This window comes from Chaetodon trifascialis, chromosome 4, assembly GCF_039877785.1.
Source record: "Chaetodon trifascialis isolate fChaTrf1 chromosome 4, fChaTrf1.hap1, whole genome shotgun sequence".
NCBI lineage: Eukaryota > Metazoa > Chordata > Actinopteri > Chaetodontiformes > Chaetodontidae > Chaetodon > Chaetodon trifascialis.
This window is the reverse complement of record NC_092059.1, coordinates 28,497,857-28,518,618: the sequence shown is the minus strand read 5'-3', so window position 1 is coordinate 28,518,618 and position 20,762 is coordinate 28,497,857. Positions and strand designations below refer to the sequence as shown.

Here is a 20,762-nt window from a genome sequence, read left to right as displayed (position 1 = left end):
TGCACTGCTGTACCTGAAGGGGCCAAAATACATTAGGACACTGAGTGAAATTCTAAGTGAGGACAATTTAAACCCTAGAGGGGCGATTTGAAAAATGGCCTGTCACCATTAGTAACATTGGCTGGCTGCTTGCAGCCTCACAGCCTTTCAACAAGACAACAGACAACACATCTAGTCTATTTAAAATAACAAGACTGCTGCTTGTACCTGACTCCAGAATTGGCCTCATTCCATAATGTGGTCAATGTGCCAAATACTGAGCTTTAAATTAACTCTTTTGTCTTCAGGTGACCAGGCCCAAGGGCCAGCAGCCTATTACTTCTGCTGTCTCTTTTCTTTCTCCTTTCTCTCCTCTTCACACACTGCTTTTTCACAAACTAAAATGGCTAAAATTTTGCACAGCTCTTAAGAGTGGTGCCATAGCAATTGTCAAGATTTAAAATGAAAATTCACAAAAGATCACTCATTAAGGAAATAATTTTGCCTTTAACTGCAAATAATAAAAGGAGAAGAGCAATAAATTTTGTTCCCATGGAACAGAGGCATAAAGGTGTTCATGGTTGTGTAGCAGAACTGGCCTCTAACTGACCTTCTCTTACCCTTTCTGCATTCCTTCAGGAGAAATGGAGTTGTAAAGCATCCCAACTTACAAGAGCTATTGACCATTTGAACTGTTTACAGGGAAGGTGTTAATTTCAGAGACAAGATGTCTGGACAAGAGACATCTCCTCCATGTTTTCTTTTCAGGGAAGCCAGGGACACATACACCTCAACATCAAAGCTGGCCTTCTCCTCACCTTCTCCTCACTATGTTTCTCATGGCAATGCTAATTCTCTCCTGATAGCCCCAAGAGAGATCAAGACAATAAAACCGTCTGGAGAGACAAACGCCAGGCTCCAGAGGAACCTCCACAAACATCAGCAAATGCTGATGGGTCGTAAACCGGACATCCATTGAAGCAACTTGTGTATGCTTGTGTGCTTTTCCTCAACACTCCAAGATAACCAGATTTTATGTTAAACTTAACTTTTCATGTTTTGAACTTGCAGGACTCGTTGTACGCATAATATTGATGTTTTCCCAGTATCTCCCAGTATTGAGTAATTATACCTGTTGGGATGAAACTGTACCAGAATTATCATTTAATGTTGTCACCCAACCATAGGAAGTGTCTAATGCATGCTGTGAACAATATTGAAATGTCATTGAAATTTTGTCATTGAAATTATATGTGATTGACCATAGTGAGAAGCAGATGAGCCCCTCGTATGAATCATTGATTAGTTCAGCTCCTTGAGGCGATTGCGTCACAGACCGTCTCACGTGATTCGATGGCCTGCCCTTTCGACACGCCCCGGAGCGACCTTTAAAAAGCAGCGTGTAGTACGCGTTACTCAGTTTTTTTTTTAGTTTAAGTTTAGTTTAGTTAGGTTTTGTTTTTAGTTTTTGTCTTGTCTAGTTACTCTCAGCTGAGTTCTTTTCTTTACTTTTGTCTTAAGTTTTGCACAGTCGTTTTGCTCCTTAAGTTTTCGTCTTCGAGCTACTCCAAGCCATTCTGAGTAGCGTAAATTATCTTCAGAAGACGTATTCTTATAATTTGCCGTAAGCTTTAAAGTTAACTTTCTCTTTAGCCAAACGTTTTGTTTTTAACATCAGTAAATTTAGGCAAGTAATACTAATTTTGTAGCCTTCTTCGACCGGCCATCGAAGAGACTCTTAATTTGTACTATCAGTCTAAAATAAGCCGTCACGGACTCAACCGAACCAAACCCTGCAGCCAGCTGTTGATCCTTGGTCCGGTTAACAACCATCCGGAGACGCCCCGTTCAGCATCAGCTCGTCACCTTGGTGCCTGGGCCTCCCACCAGATCACCAAGCAGATCGAGCCACGGACGAACATCTGGAACATCTTCGAGTCAGTTCGGAGCAGAGCACAACGGGACGCCAGCAACCAAGTAGGCACGCTAAGCGGGTTTGAATAAGAGTTGGTCCGTGAGGTTAAGAGTAGGTCAATTCGTCCATATTCTCTCCATTAATCGTTCATTCCCTTAACTCCGCGTTCGCGTCCCCATTATTCCCTTTCAACTACCTCTCACTATCGCCAATCTATTTACCATTGTGTTGCCATAAGTTTCTTGTGTGTTCTGTCATATCACCTCCCATCTTATGTCTTATTATTCATGGTACATTACCCATTATCCACAATTCTGCTTAATAAATGATATTTTGATTTAAGTCCTGGTTAGACGGTGTCCTTTTGAACTGAATATCTACGATCCCTGTATCCAGAATTTACACTTCAGGTTATCAGACTGGTTTACTGTTAGTCCATTCGTTAGTAATTTTTATCAGCTTATAGCAGTTAATTTCTGCAGTCCTTCTTAGCTCAGGAAGGTGGTGCCCCGACATTTTATCAACGAATGCAACATCAAATTAAGGTAGTACACACTACAGTTGGATTAAAATAGTCAGGTGCCCTGGGAAAAAAAGGCCGCTGCCTACTGTGAACCTCTACACCAAACCCTACTTCCACTCTCCGTGCCTTGTCCACGTAGCTTCTTACCTGCAAACCCAGAGACCCAGATATCTATCAGTTTGTAATTTGATTGAACAAATCTACAATATCAATCTATCAATATCAAGTAAAATAACATTGGTTAACCTGTCAGTACCACAGTGTCGCTAAAACAACATGTGTGTGTATGTGTATGTGTGTGTGTGTGTGTGTGTGTGTGTGAGTGAGTGCATGCGTGTGTGACTAAAGTGGTGGTGACAAGAGAGAAGTGTTGATTTTTAATGACAATACCCTCACTTTCATTATTATACTGTGCACATATCATTAAAAACCTGTATTTTGAATTCATGGTTTGTTGTGTTCTTCATCAGTAGTTTACTGTAAATGTAGATATTATGGCAATTCACGATGGATTTTTGCAAGTTTGGGTTGCAGGGAGAAACTTCTCTTTTTGGTTTTGTGCTGAAAATTTTGGGAACCCCTGTTGCAATGCCACCAGCACGGCTAAAAAATGCACTGACACATCTATGGTAAATATAGGAGCTCAAAGTTGAAAAAGGGAGTAACTGATGTAGGTGAAAAGAGAGGCAAAAAAATGTAGGCTCACCTAATAGTATGATGATACAGATGAGGATTGCGATGATGGCTCCGGTGCCCAGTCCAGCAGCAATGATTCGCTCCATGTCTACGCAGTCTCCATGGTGATCACACTGACAGACCTTGACCCTCAGGTAGGACGTGTTGGACATGGGCAGGTTACCAGAGTCTGTGATCATGATGGGAACCTCGTAGATCCCACTGGCCAGTGAGCCGATCCGTAGTCGAAGCTGGGCATACTCACCTGGAGTATGACAAGATGAAAATGGAATGACAGATACACAGACAAAATGAAAGATGGACGAGATTGATAATTCTTCACTTACAGACTTCACTCTGTTTCATATTCATACCACTCAATTACACTGGGATCTTCCCAATACTGCCAGAGTGTGCTAATGGTGGTCACTAGAATAGCCAGGGGTTCTTAACTTTGCAAAAAGCATTCCAACAATATTTGCACTTTCCACAAAACACATTTTAAAAAATACCAACAAATACAGAAGTAGAGATTTTACTCAAACCTTACTCCAGGCCTGAACCCACAGAAACCACTCAGTTACTGTGAGATAACTTGCAAAACTACTTAAATGAAAAGGGAAATAAAACTTCTATTTCTAAATAGCTCCTGCCACAAAATATAACAGTCCAACAGGCTGTAAGGTATCTTTAATCTAACAGGAGAAAGTTGTATTGGAAAGGAAAACCAAGAAACGGAGCTGAGAAAAATAAAGATACACTGCATGAAAAGTCACATTTCCGTCAATTTCCGTCACTGTAAATTGCCGTGGAAGTTCTCTCTCAGCCACTGTGACCATGAGGTGTTAAAATGCAAATGTAAATACTGCAAAGCTATACAAATGCAAATTGGGATTTTGTGTGTGTGTGTGTGTGTGTGTGTGTGTGTGTGTTCTGTGCCTACAGAATACAAAGATTTTTTTTTCATGAGGATTTAAAAGTGTGTTTAAATAATTTTATAGGATACATACAAGATAAGTGTCCTGACTCTCAAAGGTCTTTAATTTTCCACTTAAATTGCTAAATCAAAATTGTGAAAATTAAAGCATCTACAGTTCTTGGACACTGGTCACAATTTTTCACATTTTCACAACACCAGATGAACAATGCTTGTGTGATTAGCTTGCAAAATTCCAGCAAAGTCCACTGATGATTCTTTAAGTAGGAATAAAAAGGGAATACACCAAAGTAACTTTTCTTTTTTTTTATTTTCGATGATGTCACTTTAAAGAAGTTTATATGTTTTATAAAATATTCAGGTACAAAAATAGAAAATCAAAGTACCTAACAAAATCACAGCATGTTTTTCATTCTACGCAACAAAAATGGTCTCGCGAGAAATTCCGAGAGCGCGACCTCGCATATGATTGGACGCCTCCTCTGACGCAATGACGTCTGAAAACGACCTCGGCGCGTCTGTGAACGCGAATCGAGCTTGGATTAGAACAGTTACGTTTCGGGTCCTGCTAAACTTTAACTCTGTTCATGCAATGGCCGGACGTCGTCTTCAGTTCATCCCAGAAGGCACTCCTCTGCGACGAGTGGACGGCCTGGCTGTGGAGCGACCATATCCAGAAAGTCCAAACAATTTAGAGAAGAAACTGCTGGGCGTCTTCAGTGGATTGTCTCGGCTGCTAACGCAGCTGACCGCGCAGTTGGCGAGGAGAATGACCGTGAAAAAAGCCAGACTGCTCGCTCTGGAGGAGCAGCCCTGACCAAACTGCAGCTGCGGAGACGAAGAGACGGGTGCGTAAGTTACGTACGTAACGTTAGCATTTAGTACCACATTGTGCAGTTTTTAGGGCGCCAAACCTTTATTATTCTTATTGCACTACGTTCCGAACGTTTGGTAATCGTTCACGTTACATTTAACATTACAATGTATTTTGTATTTTAAAGGAAAAGGTGCGACGTCTGCACAATAGTGACGGACACGACAGGCAATATAAACCTGAGCAGGGGTAAGTTAATAAAATGCACAGGAAATATTCTGCAGAATATAAGTAAACGTAAACGTTTGCATGACCTGTACTTTTTGTGTTTTACAGACTAAACTCGCCCCACAACGAAACGGTGACGTCATATTTGATGGCGACTTTAACTGGGAGTCCAGACATGGATGGTGTGGACAGCAGTCTTTTAAACCCTTTCTGTTGTTTCTTGTTGTTGTTTTTACTGAAGCCTTCCTTAATTATTTCAAACCAATATATATTTTCTTCCAGCGGCCTGTAAGACATATTATGAGACGGTGTGGAGGAGCTTCAGGTATGCCCAGCCAGCTCTTTCAGTTCAGGCAGCAACTGTGAAGATTTCAGCTCACAGCAGACAAAGAAGGAAGCAGGTAAGAGTCCCATGAATGCCGCTTTATTTTCACAACAATGTAAAAATGGGCTGAATTTAATTTATTAGCTGCATTGTTTTTGACAAACATGCTCACATATGTTATCATGTGTTATTGTTTCTTAGCAGTACTAATATTATATTAACACCTGTATTTACAGCTGCTGGAAGCAAGAAGGAGTGTCCTAGCTCTCCAAACTCTGCCAGACACTGCAAGAGCGGCTGGAGAGCGACCCAAAGTATGTGGCGACACACCGCAAGAGGCGTCGCATCGAATCCCCTTCAAAGCGACAGGCGCCAACTCAGTATGACCCAGAGGCAGCAAAGAAGCATTTCCAAAGGCCTTAGACTCTTTTTCATGCACCATGGACCAGCGGCATGGCCCAACCCAGAGACTCTTATCAGTGAACCCCTCTGCACATTTCCTTGCTTTTTTCCCCAGTAGTCACTGATTTTACTTGGTTGATCCTTGTTAATGTGTGTGTCACGATTTCATTAAAGACTTTTTTTCAAAATGTTTCTGTCAACTGTGTTCTACTGTGCGGTAGTGTAGAAGGTGGATCGCAAAATAAATCAATGAATCATCAATCAAATAAAATATATATATCATTTATATTTTATATATATATAAATATAACAATATAATAACAAATTTTAATATATTAATTTATTCTATAGTATTTAATTTAATATGTATTTATTATTACTATTATTATTATTATTATTATTATTATTATTATTATTATTATTATTATTATTATTTGTGGCGCACAGATGACCAATAGCAGCAGAGTTGTCATCCAATCACATGATGGTTTCCTTTTAAAATGCCTGTGGAATCATCCAATGGTTGTTTGTGAAGTCAGCAGGCCAGCCTGAGTAGATCAATGTCGGTGGCATTCATGTGCTAATGAGAGCTATTCGCACCTTCGCGAAGGCGCGATTAACCCCGCCCCCCGCCAACAGATGGTTCGTTTCCGACGATTTTCGGAGCCGGCGAAGTTCCCCGTAAACTTGCCGTAAATTGCCGAAAATCAATGAAATTCGCGGGGATTTACGGGTCGAAAATGTGGTTTTTCATGCAGTGATAGAGAAAACAGTTTGCTGTGTAAATCTGGAAGCATACAAGGAACTAAATCAAACCGGGCATGTTCAATAAGGCAAAATGGTTGGTTTGCAACCACAATGTGTAACAGTCATAGCTGGCCAGTTGAGGTTCTTGAACCTGTAGCTGTTCACCTTCACATGTCCACTGGTCCACAAGGCCTCTGTGACTTACAGCTTTCTTGATCTGATTAGTGTCAAAGTTAGCTCAGTCAGTGGAAAGCAGTCCAACAGACATTTGAATTTGGCAAGCTCTGTTTTCACTATATTATCACCTACCTGTCAGTGAACTATAAAGGTTCACTGATTGGCTCTTTCAGCACGCTTAAAAGTCACAAGGTGTCAGCACTCACCACAAACCTTTCTATACCTAAACATCTCTGCTGGTACACTCTAAAGATAGGATCCCCCTGAGAGGAAGACTAGAGTGGTGTGTGACATCACATACAACAATGACCAAATCTGTAATAGATAGTATCAGCTGTCTGTGAAGACCAGACCAAAACTGCTCACAACAACAACCAGGAAGAGGTCATTGACCAGGAGTCAGTAGACTGGATCAAGGAGGGCATTCACATCTGACACAAGAGACCACCTTTGAACAGAGACAGGAGTTACCATCTCCTTCCACATATGACCACCTGGTATCACGTTCCACAGATACATCACATGATGACAACTGAGCCAGTCCCATTCACGTAAGAAGGCTGTAAGTTCTGGAAAAATCCATTAATTGGAATTTTGAATATCTTACCAAAGAAGACTCAAGTAAGTGAGTAGATAACTTGACAAAGTTCTTCCGCCTGTTAAGCAAGTCTCAAGTCAATTCACAAGTCTTTATAAGCAAACTGCAAGTCAGGATGCCTTTCAGGTCTGTAAATGCTCACTACTAACAGCATTTGAACATTTTGGTTTCAAGACTGCATTAAGAAAACTGTCATTCTAGAGACCTGAGCTGAAACCACCTCCTCTCAATGCATAGACCCATTTACTAAATAAGGCATGCTAAAAATGTGACACTTGAATGGTTTTGTTCAGGTCTCACTTCAAGTCTTCAGAGAGTCAGGTCTCACATAACCCCAGTCATGTCCAAATCAAATTTCAAATGGCTCCTTTTTTGTGATTGAAGTTTGACTCAGTCCAAGCGCTACAATGTTTCAAAATATTTACTGGATCTGGAAATCTGTGTATCATTCGTTCATCCGTTTTTCAAAATAAAACCAAAACCAGAAAAACAAAATAACCACTCGTTTTTTCAATATTTGTTTCCAGACCCAAAACGAAAAAACGGATAATGAATCGTTTTTCCGATTTCCGATTTTGTGCACTATTGGAAAATGGATAAAACCGATAATGGGCGATTCTCCAATTTGGAGAGTTTAATTTGACGCAAGCCGTGTGACCCAGAAGTGAACTTTGGCCTTGGAGACGAGAGAGAAGAACGGCGGCAAACAGAATGACAGAATAACCAGAATAACTCTTGGTATTGTGTTGTTAGTACGTGTTAGCACCGCTTTGATTCAGACATTCACAGAACCTCCTCTGTTTTCTTCTTGCCATTGTTGATAAAAACTCCACGATCAGCCTCTGTGTTGCCTGCCGGCTGCGTCCTGCGCGTATGTGCAAACTCACTGGGCAGTCCGCAGGGGGATATCTCGGCAACCCATTGGTCAATTTTGATGATCGACACCTCTATCAACCAGTCAGAGTCATGAGATTGAGTCATGAGCTACCACCAGTTACCTTAAATGCCCATATTACAGCTTGGGGTTTAAATTGTGTTTCTCCCCCGTCATTTTGGTATGAAATATGTTGGGATTGGTGCTTCCTAGCGATGCCCAACCAGAAGGCATAGATCATCTGTAGCGCACGTATCTGACACTGCCCCTTGTAAAGGGGGCTCTCGTGATGAACAGGCTAGGAATGCTGTTACTTTTGCCTATATTCATATGAAGGACCAGCCACATATGCCGACACATCAGTTCTACGCACCTCAGAATTAATAACACAACAACCCAAATAAAACAGAGCAAAATAATAGAAGACTTGTTCGGAGCCCTGGACCTGACATGGAGAAAAAAAAATTAATTCGTGCGAACAAAATACTAATTCGTGGGAACGAAATACTAATTCGTTCCCACGAATTAATCACAGGGTTATGCTGCTGCCGATCGCACATGGCACAATGCTTATTGTCAACAAAGCAGCGACACACAGCCACATAGGCAAGCACAGTCTTTGATATGTCATCAGATAAGATGGGACAATCAATAAAGATAATTTAATGTAGTAAATAGTGTTTGTTGTGGTTATTTTGCACAGAAATGCGCCTGACATCTTCTTTGAAGTCTGCACGCTGCACTGACCATAACATCATTTTTAACCCAATGGGACCGAAATGCGCAAAGTGCGGTTAAAATTACGCTCATGTTTGAGTTCGTGTTAAATAGGTCTCTGTATAGCGGAGGTCGGCGATATGCATATCAAATTAAACAGGACGATCTCCTCTACAATGTGGTATAAAACACATGGCACCAAAACACACTATCGTGTGACCCAATGCTGTAGTTTAAGTTATGAATTTCACCAGAGACACAGTTATATAAAAGCTATGGTCAGCTGTGCAACTCTGTGACTCTCGTCTGATCCCTCGCTCCTGTCTGTCAGCAGCGTCAGCAGCCATGTGTAAACACGCCCACACACACAGACTTCACACACACAGATGTCAGGCGCATTTCTGTGCAAAATAACCACAACAAACACTATTTACTACATTAAATTATCTTTATTGATTGTCCCATCTTATCTGATGACATATCAAAGACTGTGCTTGCCTATGTGGCTGTGTGTCGCTGCTTTGTTGACAATAAGCATTGTGCCATGTGCGATCGGCAGCAGCATAACCCTGTGATTAATTCGTGGGAACGAATTAGTATTTCGTTCCCACGAATTAGTATTTTGTTCGCACGAATTAATTTTTTTTTCTCCATGTCAGGTCCAGGGCTCCGAACAAGTCTTCTATTATTTTGCTCTGTTTTATTTGGGTTGTTGTGTTATTAATTCTGAGGTGCGTAGAACTGATGTGTCAGCATATGTGGCTGGTCCTTCATATGAATATAGGCAAAAGTAACAGCATTCCTAGCCTGTTCATCACGAGAGCCCCCTTTACAAGGGGCAGTGTCAGACACGTGCGCTACAGATGATCTATGCCTTCTGGTTGGGCATCGCTAGGAAGCACCAATCCCAACATATTTCATACCAAAATGACGGGGGAGAAACACAATTTAAACCCCAAGCTGTAATATGGGCATTTAAGGTAACTGGTGGTAGCTCATGACTCAATCTCATGACTCTGACTGGTTGATAGAGGTGTCGATCATCAAAATTGACCAATGGGTTGCCGAGATATCCCCCTGCGGACTGCCCAGTGAGTTTGCACATACGCGCAGGACGCAGCCGGCAGGCAACACAGAGGCTGATCGTGGAGTTTTTATCAACAATGGCAAGAAGAAAACAGAGGAGGTTCTGTGAATGTCTGAATCAAAGCGGTGCTAACATGTACTAACAACACAATACCAAGCGTTATTCTGGTTATTCTGTCATTCTGTTTGCCACCGTTCTTCTCTCTCGTCTCCAAGGCCAAAGTTCACTTCTGGGTCACACGGCTTGCGTCAAATTAAACTCTCCAAATTGGAGAATCGCCCGTTATCCGTTTTATCCATTTTCCAATAGTGCACAAAATCGGAAATCGTTTGGGTCTGGAAACAAATATTGAAAAAAACGAGTCGTTATTTCGTTTTTCTGGTTTTGGTTTTATTTTGAAAAACGGATGAACGAATGATACATGGATTTCTGGAGTTGCCGTAAAACTAGACTTCTTTTGGACTTCTGTACCTTGCTGGAAGGTATAGTTTGCTGTCGTGTGATCTTCCACTGACATGAAGTTACTATATACTGTAAACACCTTGATTTTTGTTTCTGAGTTTCTTCAATTTAAGCAGGCACAGGAAATAAGAGAGTGAATAAATGAAGACAAATGTCAAAACTAATGCTCAGACTGACCATTAAGGCGATTCAGTGTCCAGTTACGGCGTACATCTAATGGACGACTGGCCAGCTCGAAGGCGAAGGGTCCAGCATTAGGGGTCAGGTCAGGGTCACTGGCTGTGATGTTGATGGCGTTGGGATCTGGTTTCTCACACATTTCCACCTCAGGAGGGAACACGTGGGGTGCATTGTCATTTATATCCAGCAGATACATCTGGAGGGTGCCTGTCCCGCTGGCAGGTGGGACACCTGTACAAACAGAATAAAAACATGTTCAGTATATAATTTTTATATTTTATTTTATTGTTTATTTAGCAGCTACAATGCACAATACATTTACTGCATCCAATATAGCTAAAAGTTTACTACGATCTGTAGTCCCTGGGTGGAGAACCCAGCAAAAGCTGCACATTACACCCAATAATAAAATCTGTCCTGAGGACTGTGGCGGAAAAAGGGGTCTTAGGGCCATTATAACCATTATTAACCACTAATCACTTAGGCTGATTAATGTAATGGAACAGGCAATTTTTACATTGACACATAATATGTGCATGAAGTATGTTCATATTTTAGACTGCGAGAGGCACAATAGGTCCTGCAGTGTCCAAAATGAAAAGCGTTCAACCTCTGGGGGGATGATGGGATGATGTACACAGTAAATTAAATGGCAAACCTGAGTTTGGGCGCTGGCTGCTTTTTGAGATCTCGTTTGCTTTCCCTGAATGCCTTTCTCTTTCCTTTTCTACCAACATTCGCATAAGCTCGGCAGCATACTCAGCTTTCTTTGCTGGCATCTTGTTGTCAGAGACGTGTAAACACGTCCCCCATTGTCCTCCAAGCTTTGCGGTCTTGAAGTTTTAGTTGTACTTGGACAATAGATGTTCACTGATAGGATAATTGCTTGTTGATCAATATCGCTGAAATAAAATAAACGCTATTGTACATCTAAAGAGTGGTCTGTGATTATTTGTGTTGTGGTAACAGCTGGTTGTAAGCATCAGTGCTTGGATGCAACCCTTCACTGTTCACCTGATAAATGTAAAATGGTATTTTAAACATTTGTATTTTAAGTGAACAGCTCTTTTGCGAGACTGTATCCATTGTTTGGTTATTGGTCCCTGATCTCATGGTGGTGTCCCATTATAATTAATTCTCATTCTTAATTTTATTGAGATTACTGCAGTTATTGTTATCAATAACTACTTTTGATATCGGCTAATAACCAAACCTGGTCCGACCACATCCCAACATTTCTCTGAGAATATGGCACCATTGTCCATAAACTCTAACCAACACATCAGTGAGCCACACTGTTGCATTGTGTGACATGCTCCTTCGTTGGCAGAACACACACTGTCCTGCTAGGGACAGCCCTACTGTCAAATGGGGATTCACCTGCTGCTGAAAGCAGCCCCCAGCAAAAGCACTATTTCTTCCAGTTTGAGTAACATTTGATGAAAACTACAGAGGTCCACCGTTTTAGGAAAGTACTGAGTCTTTTTTAGAAATAAAACAATATATCTGTGAGCTATTTTTTGAGGTTACGGCTAAGAGACAGTTGTAACAGTTAGAGTGTTGTTTTTAGTCTTTTCATGGGATTTGGTGACAATAAGAAAAAATACAGAATATCACCAACCATCTCCTTTAAATGAATGTTTAGCTTCACAATGTGAGAATGTGCAACTTTATACAGCAAAACCTTTCCCAGTAGATTTTTGGATGCAACTTGGATGCAGGATTTCAGCAGTATGGATATACTACTAATGACAAGGCCACTACATAAGTTATTTGGATGAACTACAGTATGCTCAGTAAGAGAAGGTGACTGTTGTACAAATGGTGACTGCTGAAAATCTGCAGACATGTAACCTGTTGCACAAGCTTGAGTGTGTTTGTCCCTGTGTCTGAGCAGGAGGTTTTATCAGCGAGCTCCTTGCAGTGTGTGTGTGTGTGTGTGCTCGACAAAGGCAGAGAATGTGCTAAGACAGTCAGTTAGCAGGAAATTCAGAGCACAGCAGGGTCTCTGTATGAAGAGAGTGCAGGGCAGAGTGGATGGATGGAGCTGCTGCTGAACGACATTCCTCTTGAACAATTTTCATCTTTGAACAGAGAATCCTCTTTTCAATGACTATAAAGAACAGTTGTGATCAGAACAAGAGCAGGACTTTGGGAATCATGCACTAAATAGGCAGACAAACGTCTCCATCGGAAATCAATGGGGGTACTGTGCCCAAAAGACTGTCTATGTAATCCTATAAGCCTCCCTGATCAGGACATTTGATTACATGAATAAAGAATTGAAATGGGTGGATAGTGTAGTCTGTTTTCCACAGGAAGACGTCTTGACGGAAGCGTCTCAGCCACAAGACACAGCATTGTTTGGTCATTGTGTAGCTACAATGTTGGTGTAACATCCTACTGTTCATTGCAGTTAAAAATCTTCTTCTTTTTATATTTTAAAACAATGTGAATACTCTTAATGATGATCCCATTAAAAAGAGAACCAAAAGGTTTCACAGTGAACAATGCTGATCTATGAACAACGGATTTTAAAAACTTTACTCCAGTACTGGCTTCTGTGGAGCACAACACAGGCCTAAATAGATACTGGATGAAAAATAAAACCTCCACTTATTGGATTAAAGTTTTTCCTTTTACTAGTCAAAAGTCATGGCATTGTCATTTTCAAGCTTGTGCCATTTTTTTTTATTATTAAAGAGACAAGAACAAATGTCTCTGCAGATATCAGAAATGCCTCTTTAGTCTCCAAGCCTCTGCATGGGTGGACTGGTGTATATTTTAGATTGACAGCTAAGCCGTCAGGGGCACTGAGACGCTATCAACAAACTTGCACTACTAACTGTATCCCACAAGCCAAAGACATTTTTGTGTGAAGTGGTCCTGAACACAAAGAAATACACCATACAGTACAGCATCCAAACTGACTGAAGTTGAGATTAGCAAACAGGTCTCGCTTGCAACCTTACATTAAAGCTCACATTTCTTTAATAGATGTTTGTTTGGTCGTTTGCTCAGCATGAGAAGGCGCAGAACAACATGTATCTTTGTTTGTAGAAATGAAAGAGAGATATTTCCTGTACAGTTTTATGGATGTGATCCTAAATCTAATCTTCTTCAGGTAATCATGGAATCATGATGACTGCTGCTTGTCATAGTCAGAGAACTGAAAGTAATCTGACTAGTTGATACAGAGGCTGCTGTCATTGAAATCAGCAAAATATAAAAAATAGGTTTGGATTTTTCTTGATTTTTTTCTCAAAAAAGATTACAGAGTGTCATTTACAGAGCAGGTCTGCTAGGTGAAACAGAAAACAAACAAACAGATAAACAAAAAATACTATTTAATTCCAGCTGGATTTTAAAGCGTTATAGGACAACTCGTCTTCGTCATCTATCTAGCTATTTTCAAAATCATGTAATGTTTCTAGTACTGAGCTACTTTAGCAGATAGTGTGACTAAATACTACATCACTCTATTCTATTTTCTCTTGAAGAAACAAGAAACTATTTATTAAAATAACCTCAATGTGTTAAGCTACTTTTTCTGAATAGCTAGTAGCTCGTTTCAATAAAAAAGTGGTGTTGCTGGAGCTGAACTACTTTCAGTGAAGATGAGCTTACAGCTTCACAAGCTACTCTTTTTAAGAAGCTTCCCCAACACTGCAGATACTCTGCAGAAGCTGGACTATGACACTGACTCCACATTAAAACCAGCACCGCTGCAATTACTGAAAGAGCACTGAGGCTCAGTGAATGCAGTCCACCTCTGTATATGGGGGATGGGGTTACTGCAGGACACCAGCGCTGTCCTCTTGTCTCACCGTTATCAGAAGCCATGAAGGTAACATTGTAGAGGTTGTTCTTGACGTAGGGGGACTCTCGGTCAAGAATAGCGATGGTGGAAATCCGACCGTTAGCCGGGTCAATCTCTAGCCAGTTGGCAGGGTCGTACATCTTGGAGTACCTGGATTCAGTCAGAGAGAGATAGCATGAGAAACTACCACAGAGAGGCTTCTTTATCTGCTTCCCTGGCTACCGGCCAAGCAGCTACTGCTGAGCTGATAATATGGAGGCTGTAGCATTCTCATGAAGCAACCACAACTCATTCATTTGTTCTGAACACAAATGATTCTACCTTTAACAGACTTGAGCATTGTGTAAAAAAATAGATTCATCAGTGGAAATTTTTTATATGTTATGTTTTCTAGATTTAGACAACCCATGAAAAGAATGACGCCTGCCAAATCCCTGTGACCTACTGATGAACTGTATTTATCAAACTGAATTTACTTATATGCCTGCATTGTTGTAACAGCAGAGGCCATGTTTCAAATGGACCAGGCAGTTGAGAAATAATGGGAATAAACAGGGAAACAGCACAGCTTCAAACAAAGGAGAGCAGAGCTGCCAAAAAGCCACCATAAACCATCAATGAATAGGGAATATTGTCCATTTGGTACATTTTTAATTGGTGAGAAAACACAGTTGTGAATGAATGTAGCAGCATCAACTACAGAACACAAAGCAACAAAAAAGAAAAATCTGAAACCAAAATGTACTCCCTGGCCTGCTCTATAGTGCACAATATACTTGCGTGTGTGTGAGCATGTGTGTGTGAGTGCACTCGCATGTTTTTGTGAACACAGTGTGCGTCCACCATTGGCTGTTGCTAGGCTACAAAGACTTCAGCACTACATTTAGAAACAAATAGTGGGATGTAAAAGAAAGGACGGGGACAAGAGGCAGCAGTCCTGCAGGCTCTCACTGATCTGCTCTGGTTGCTGTCAGTGCTGCTGGATCTGGAACACACTTTCTGCAGACAAGATGTTTTCAGTAATAAAAAAAAAAATCCAGCCATGTTATCAGATTTTATCTCAAAATGGGGCTGCAACAGAGAACAGCATGCCACCATCACTAATTGAGTAGTAACGTTCATCCTACTGAGCAAATGAAATTGTGTTGTTGAGCATGGTCGCTGAAGGGAAATCTGAACAAATAAAAAGACAAATGAAAACTGTCCTCATTGGGAGACTGGGAAACTTCAAGAGTTTATGTTCATTACTCCAAAGATCATCATATAACCTCTTTATAATCTAATATATTAGATATTTTCTATTTTATATTATATAGGTTTGAACCTACTTAAACCATTCATTTTGAAAAAAGGTTCAGTTTTCGCTTTAAAAAATCTAGTCCTTTTTGTATAATGCTACTTTGAAACAAGATACAGAATGGAGAACATGGTTATAAAGGAAGTTAATTGAGAGTTTTGTTGTTAGCAGCACTAATTGCTCCTGTAAACCTGGAAGTGGTTGGTTGGTTCCCATATTACAAGTCCTTTTTGCTACTTTGAAACACCCTGACAAATGTTAATGATAATTCGAGATATTTTGTTGGTGGCACCACTAATTGTTCCTGCAGGCATGTTAGCTAATGTTCCCAAACTAGGAAGTCAAGAATTGGCTATGACAACTCCTGCAGTCACAGAGAAGGGTTTTACGCTCATTATGCCTTAATCTAATCACAGCGTCCCAGCTACAAAAAGATGTGCATTGTATGAATAGATAAAAACATTACTGTAACTGAGTTCAAGGCTGAATTAAATACATACTAATAAGATAATTTCCTTTGAGTCATACCTTGTCAATGACAGTCTTTGACAATGACTTTTGAATTTTATTAATAAATGCACGATATCCAAAGGTTCTTTTTAAAAGAAGACAGTTAAAAAAACATTTAGCTCTCCAAGTAAACCTGCTCAACATTTAAAATTACAAGTTTTAATTATATGTACTCTTTAATTACTTAAACACTATACTTTTCCACACATGACTTCCAAATAAAACTCCGTGAACTCACCATCACAAAATGAAAGCCAAAGTCATATTTTCCAGGGGGTAACTTACCTGACATTTTGTCTCATGAAGCGGTCTGGGTCCTGGGCAGTGAAGGTGGTGAGTAGAGACCCAGCATGCAGTCCCTCCTCCAGTTTGATGGACTTGGGGTTGGGGCTGAACTCTGGACTCTCATTGATGTCTAGGATTCGTACAGAGACAGTTGCCGTGGACTGACGAGGCAGGTGGATGCCACGGGCCAGCGCAACCTCATTCTCTGCCTCCACTGTCAGCATGAAGGAACGAGTCAGCTCGAAATCGACGGGCTGGACAGGAAAAGGGTATAATAGATAACATGGATGGGTACATGGATACACTGGATGGCCACGAGATGCAACAGGGGCGACCTTAAGTGCAATACAAACCATTGTTTTCTCTTTACATGTTATGATCTTAATAACTACAGCTATGTATAAGCTGGCTGCATTCTGAGCTTTCAGAATGCAACCAGGAACCTGGGGAGTTTTCATAGCTCCATACAAGCATACAGAGCTGTGATGAGTGAGAAAACAATCAAATCAAATCAAATAAAAAAACAAAGCTGGGTAAAATACTCCACAAAGTGTGCTCTGCAGGCCTAGATGTTAAAGCTGACCATGAACATCTCTGGATGGAATCCATTTGGGGAACTTACAGCTCCATAACTCTCTCTCTAGTTTCCTTTTATTGATCTACTTGAATCTCTTCAATAGAGGCATAAAATGCCCCAAAACTGTAAGTACACCTTGCTTCTACATTTTTTTTTTTTTTTTCAGTATTTATTTTTCTGTAGGTCAAGGTCCATTACGATGCTGTTCTTGTAGACCCTTCATAGAATTCTTCTCAATCATAGCAATGGTTTCTTTAGTAGCCCGAATGCACTGAATTGTGGTCAGTCTGTGGGGGTCCCATAAGGTTATCCTTCCAGGCAGAAAATAGAGCTCCTCACTGCACAGGACATCCAGCTTTATTTTTGGATTTTCAGGTCAAGGATGTCTTCATGTCCATATTAAAACTGGGCTGTAGACATTACACATTAGAAAACTTTCTACTGGATTACATTTTCATGGAAAAACTCTCTGCCTCCATTAAAAACAATTCAATATATTATGATTCAATGTGACAACCATTTATGAGCTTCCTGCATTCCTAATTCCATTATATTTAACATTGCTTTCTTGTCTTTTGCTTGACCACCAATCATAGTAAACACTCATAGGTTCACAGGCATAAGCGCAATTGCACATACACACATATTAATAACAATTATCATAACATTATTAATATTATTATGTTCGCTATCATCAGTGATTATTGTTGCTCATTGTATCATTTCATAATTAACTGATCAATGTGGGTTTTTGCTTTCCTGTCCATTACAGTGCTTTATTATGATGATGATGATGACTTTTTTTTCTAATAATAATAATAATAATGATAACAACAAACAAGCAAACAACTAAATAATTAATAACAATATGTATATATATACATGACTCACACACAATGGAGTGGATCCCTCCCAATGTGAGAAAAATGGAAATGACCTGCAATGGGCTAGCTCTCTCCTAAAGGTCTGGGTGAGGTCCAAGACAAGGAAACCCATAAGATACAAATGAGGAAATGAATTACAAGAAAAAGAGGAAGAGGGAAAAAAAAGGGAAAAAAAAGCTGGACCCCACCCGCCTGGTCTGGCTGCCTCCTTCCTGGCTGCACTGATCCCCAGCTAGCCAAGTTGCATATTATTATTAGTACTGTTATATTACATATGCATGCATGTATAAGCATTGTCATTTTCACCACTTTTTCTTATATTATTAGTATCACTTAGGCAGACATGAATACATGGCACATCTACACAGCACACATTCATACATGCAGTGCTCCCTGTAAAAAAACTAAAACTAAAACTCTATACCAAATCCAAATCATAAGCCTCATAACTTCTTTTATGTCTTACCGTTATGTGTTATTATCTGTATATTACATTACATCAATTTGTCTGTTTAATCGGTCAACTTTTCGACTGTCCTATTGCACTAACATAAAAAAGAACGATTCTCCCAAAATACATATTTGATCAACAAAAGCTCTAACCTAATTTTTCATACAATTGTGGTTGGAATATTTTTTGTGCAATATTATTCAATTTTTTTCCATTAAGCAATCACTTTTCCATATAGTAGTAGTGTTCATTGTTAGTGGTGCAGTCTGCTATCCCCACATTGGATTCAAGTCACTTACGCATGTACAGGCATTTCATAGAATATTATATATGAAACTACCAATGATGCAACTTTGTAATTTGATCTTACTGATATCCATCTCCATGTTTATTGTCCACTCTCCTACAGCATCTTACTGCACTTTGTTGCAGCTGATGTAAACCCAGTCTTTCCTACTGTCAGTGTAAACACAATGGCAAGAAGAGAGAGGGTGGCTGCTGCCCTTCTGAAGCTCTTTTCTACTGCATTGGGAGTTTATGATGCTTCAGCGCTCATACAGTAGCTTGACCATGGCAACCACAGCAGCAGCAAGGGAGACAATATAGGAGTGAGTTTATTGATCTGAATTCCCTGAATTTTACACATACACCAGCAGACAACAGACAGCAACAGCTTGCTGTCTAATAGCATGTTAGGAATTACAACTTTAAGTACAAGAAGTCTGATGATTGACACTTTGGCATAAATGACCTACATGAAATCCATACAGGATTACAGTATGTGTAGGACGTGCACATGAAAGAGAGAGAGAGAAAACAGTAAAATCACCCAGAACTCAAAGAGAGCAGCCTATTACAAAATGATTTATATCCCGAAGCGGCTTTGGTTTAGGCCTTTACATTTTAAATTTGTTCATTCTGGTGTGTGTGTGTGTGTGTGTGTGTGTGTGTGTGTGTGTGTGTGTGTGTGTGTGTGTTATGCAGTGGCCAAATCTCACCTTGACCACAGTGAGCAGGCCCTCGTTGGTGGTGGGGTCAGTGGGGATGGAGAAGCGCCCAGTGGGGTCTCCAGCGATGATGCGGTACACAGCGCTCCAGGCTTGAGTGTGAGGCTGGTCTTTATCCGTCACAGTCAGGTTAGCAACTATCACATTCACCCTGTTCTCATGAACCTCCCCAAAGAACTGACAGATGGAGAAAAAGACAGACTTGTTAACACTCTGCAGAATATTTAACACCAGTATGTCACTGCAAAAATTAAGCAGCAACACATTAATATCTGGGTAAAATTACTGTAAAGAAATGAGAGCAAAGCAGAGAGGATGGTTTCTGTCTCACAGCAGAGCTAAGTGCTTCATTTCCCTAACATAAAGAGCACTTCTACTACTAACACTGCTCCTTCCTGTCCAACCTGTTCAGCTTTACTGAGGACCATAAACATATTGGAAGTTTCATTGGCTTTTCAATCCTCCACCATCTGCCACAACCAATAAAAAGTCAGAGAGCTTCAGTGCCATTTAGAAGAACAGTGCTTCGCCCCCACCAGCAGTTTCAGAGCCAAAAGATTTCCTCTGTGCACACATGAGACTGTGTGAGGACCTACTGTGTCTGTGGTGAATTCAGGGGGATTGTCGTTGACATCAGTAATCTTGATGACAGTGGTGGCTGTGTTGGACAGGCCGTAGGTGGGGTTTCCCTCCATGTCCGTAGCCTGGATGATTAGAGTGTACTGGGTGACTTTCTGCAAAGAGACAGAGAACAAAGAGGGTCAACAGCACCAAAGATAACCACAATTCAAATATTGCGACACAGATCATAGATATAATCTAATTAAAGGAATCTGACAAAAGTGGAATGTCTTTCTGTCAAAGCACCATTAAAGCTGATGACTAAAAAGAAAGCTAAGTGAAAACAATGTAATATCCATTCTGAAAAAGAAGAATCTGGATTACACTCTACCTTTAAAAAGTAGCCTGTGAAACCCAGATCAAGCTTCATGCTTCCCATTCTAACATTACAGACTTTATATCTTTGAGACCTTAAATACAAACAACATGTCTGAAACAATATTTCAGTTCACAACCAAGTTGAGTGTTTGGTCTTGGCTTTGGAAAGGTTCCTAATGACAGAAAGTAAGAAAATCACCACATTCCCTTAATTGCTAGTTCTAGAGCTTTTACTGTATCACATGGTCTTCATTGGCAGACTGAGTTTGCTCAGTAGTAGATGTTCATACTTTCCAATTATTCTAACCTTCAGGACTTCACGTCCATGTCCACTTAAAATTCTAAAAAAAAG

The 20,762-nt window shown here is 40.4% G+C and overlaps 1 protein-coding gene across 1 annotated transcript in view; it reads right to left on the bottom strand.

Moving 5' to 3' along the window:
• LOC139329939 (cadherin-2-like) overlaps nucleotides 1–20,762 on the bottom strand; it is a 106,648-nt gene that overhangs the window by 21,830 nt on the left and 64,056 nt on the right. Inside the window, exons 8-13 of the mRNA XM_070960601.1 lie at nucleotides 20,068–20,205; nucleotides 19,463–19,648; nucleotides 16,553–16,806; nucleotides 14,468–14,610; nucleotides 10,638–10,871; nucleotides 3,124–3,357 (exon numbers count right to left, since the gene is read on the bottom strand). Of these exons, the coding sequence (XP_070816702.1) occupies nucleotides 3,124–3,357; nucleotides 10,638–10,871; nucleotides 14,468–14,610; nucleotides 16,553–16,806; nucleotides 19,463–19,648; nucleotides 20,068–20,205 (1,189 nt within the window). The remainder of the gene's footprint in view (nucleotides 1–3,123; nucleotides 3,358–10,637; nucleotides 10,872–14,467; nucleotides 14,611–16,552; nucleotides 16,807–19,462; nucleotides 19,649–20,067; nucleotides 20,206–20,762) is intronic.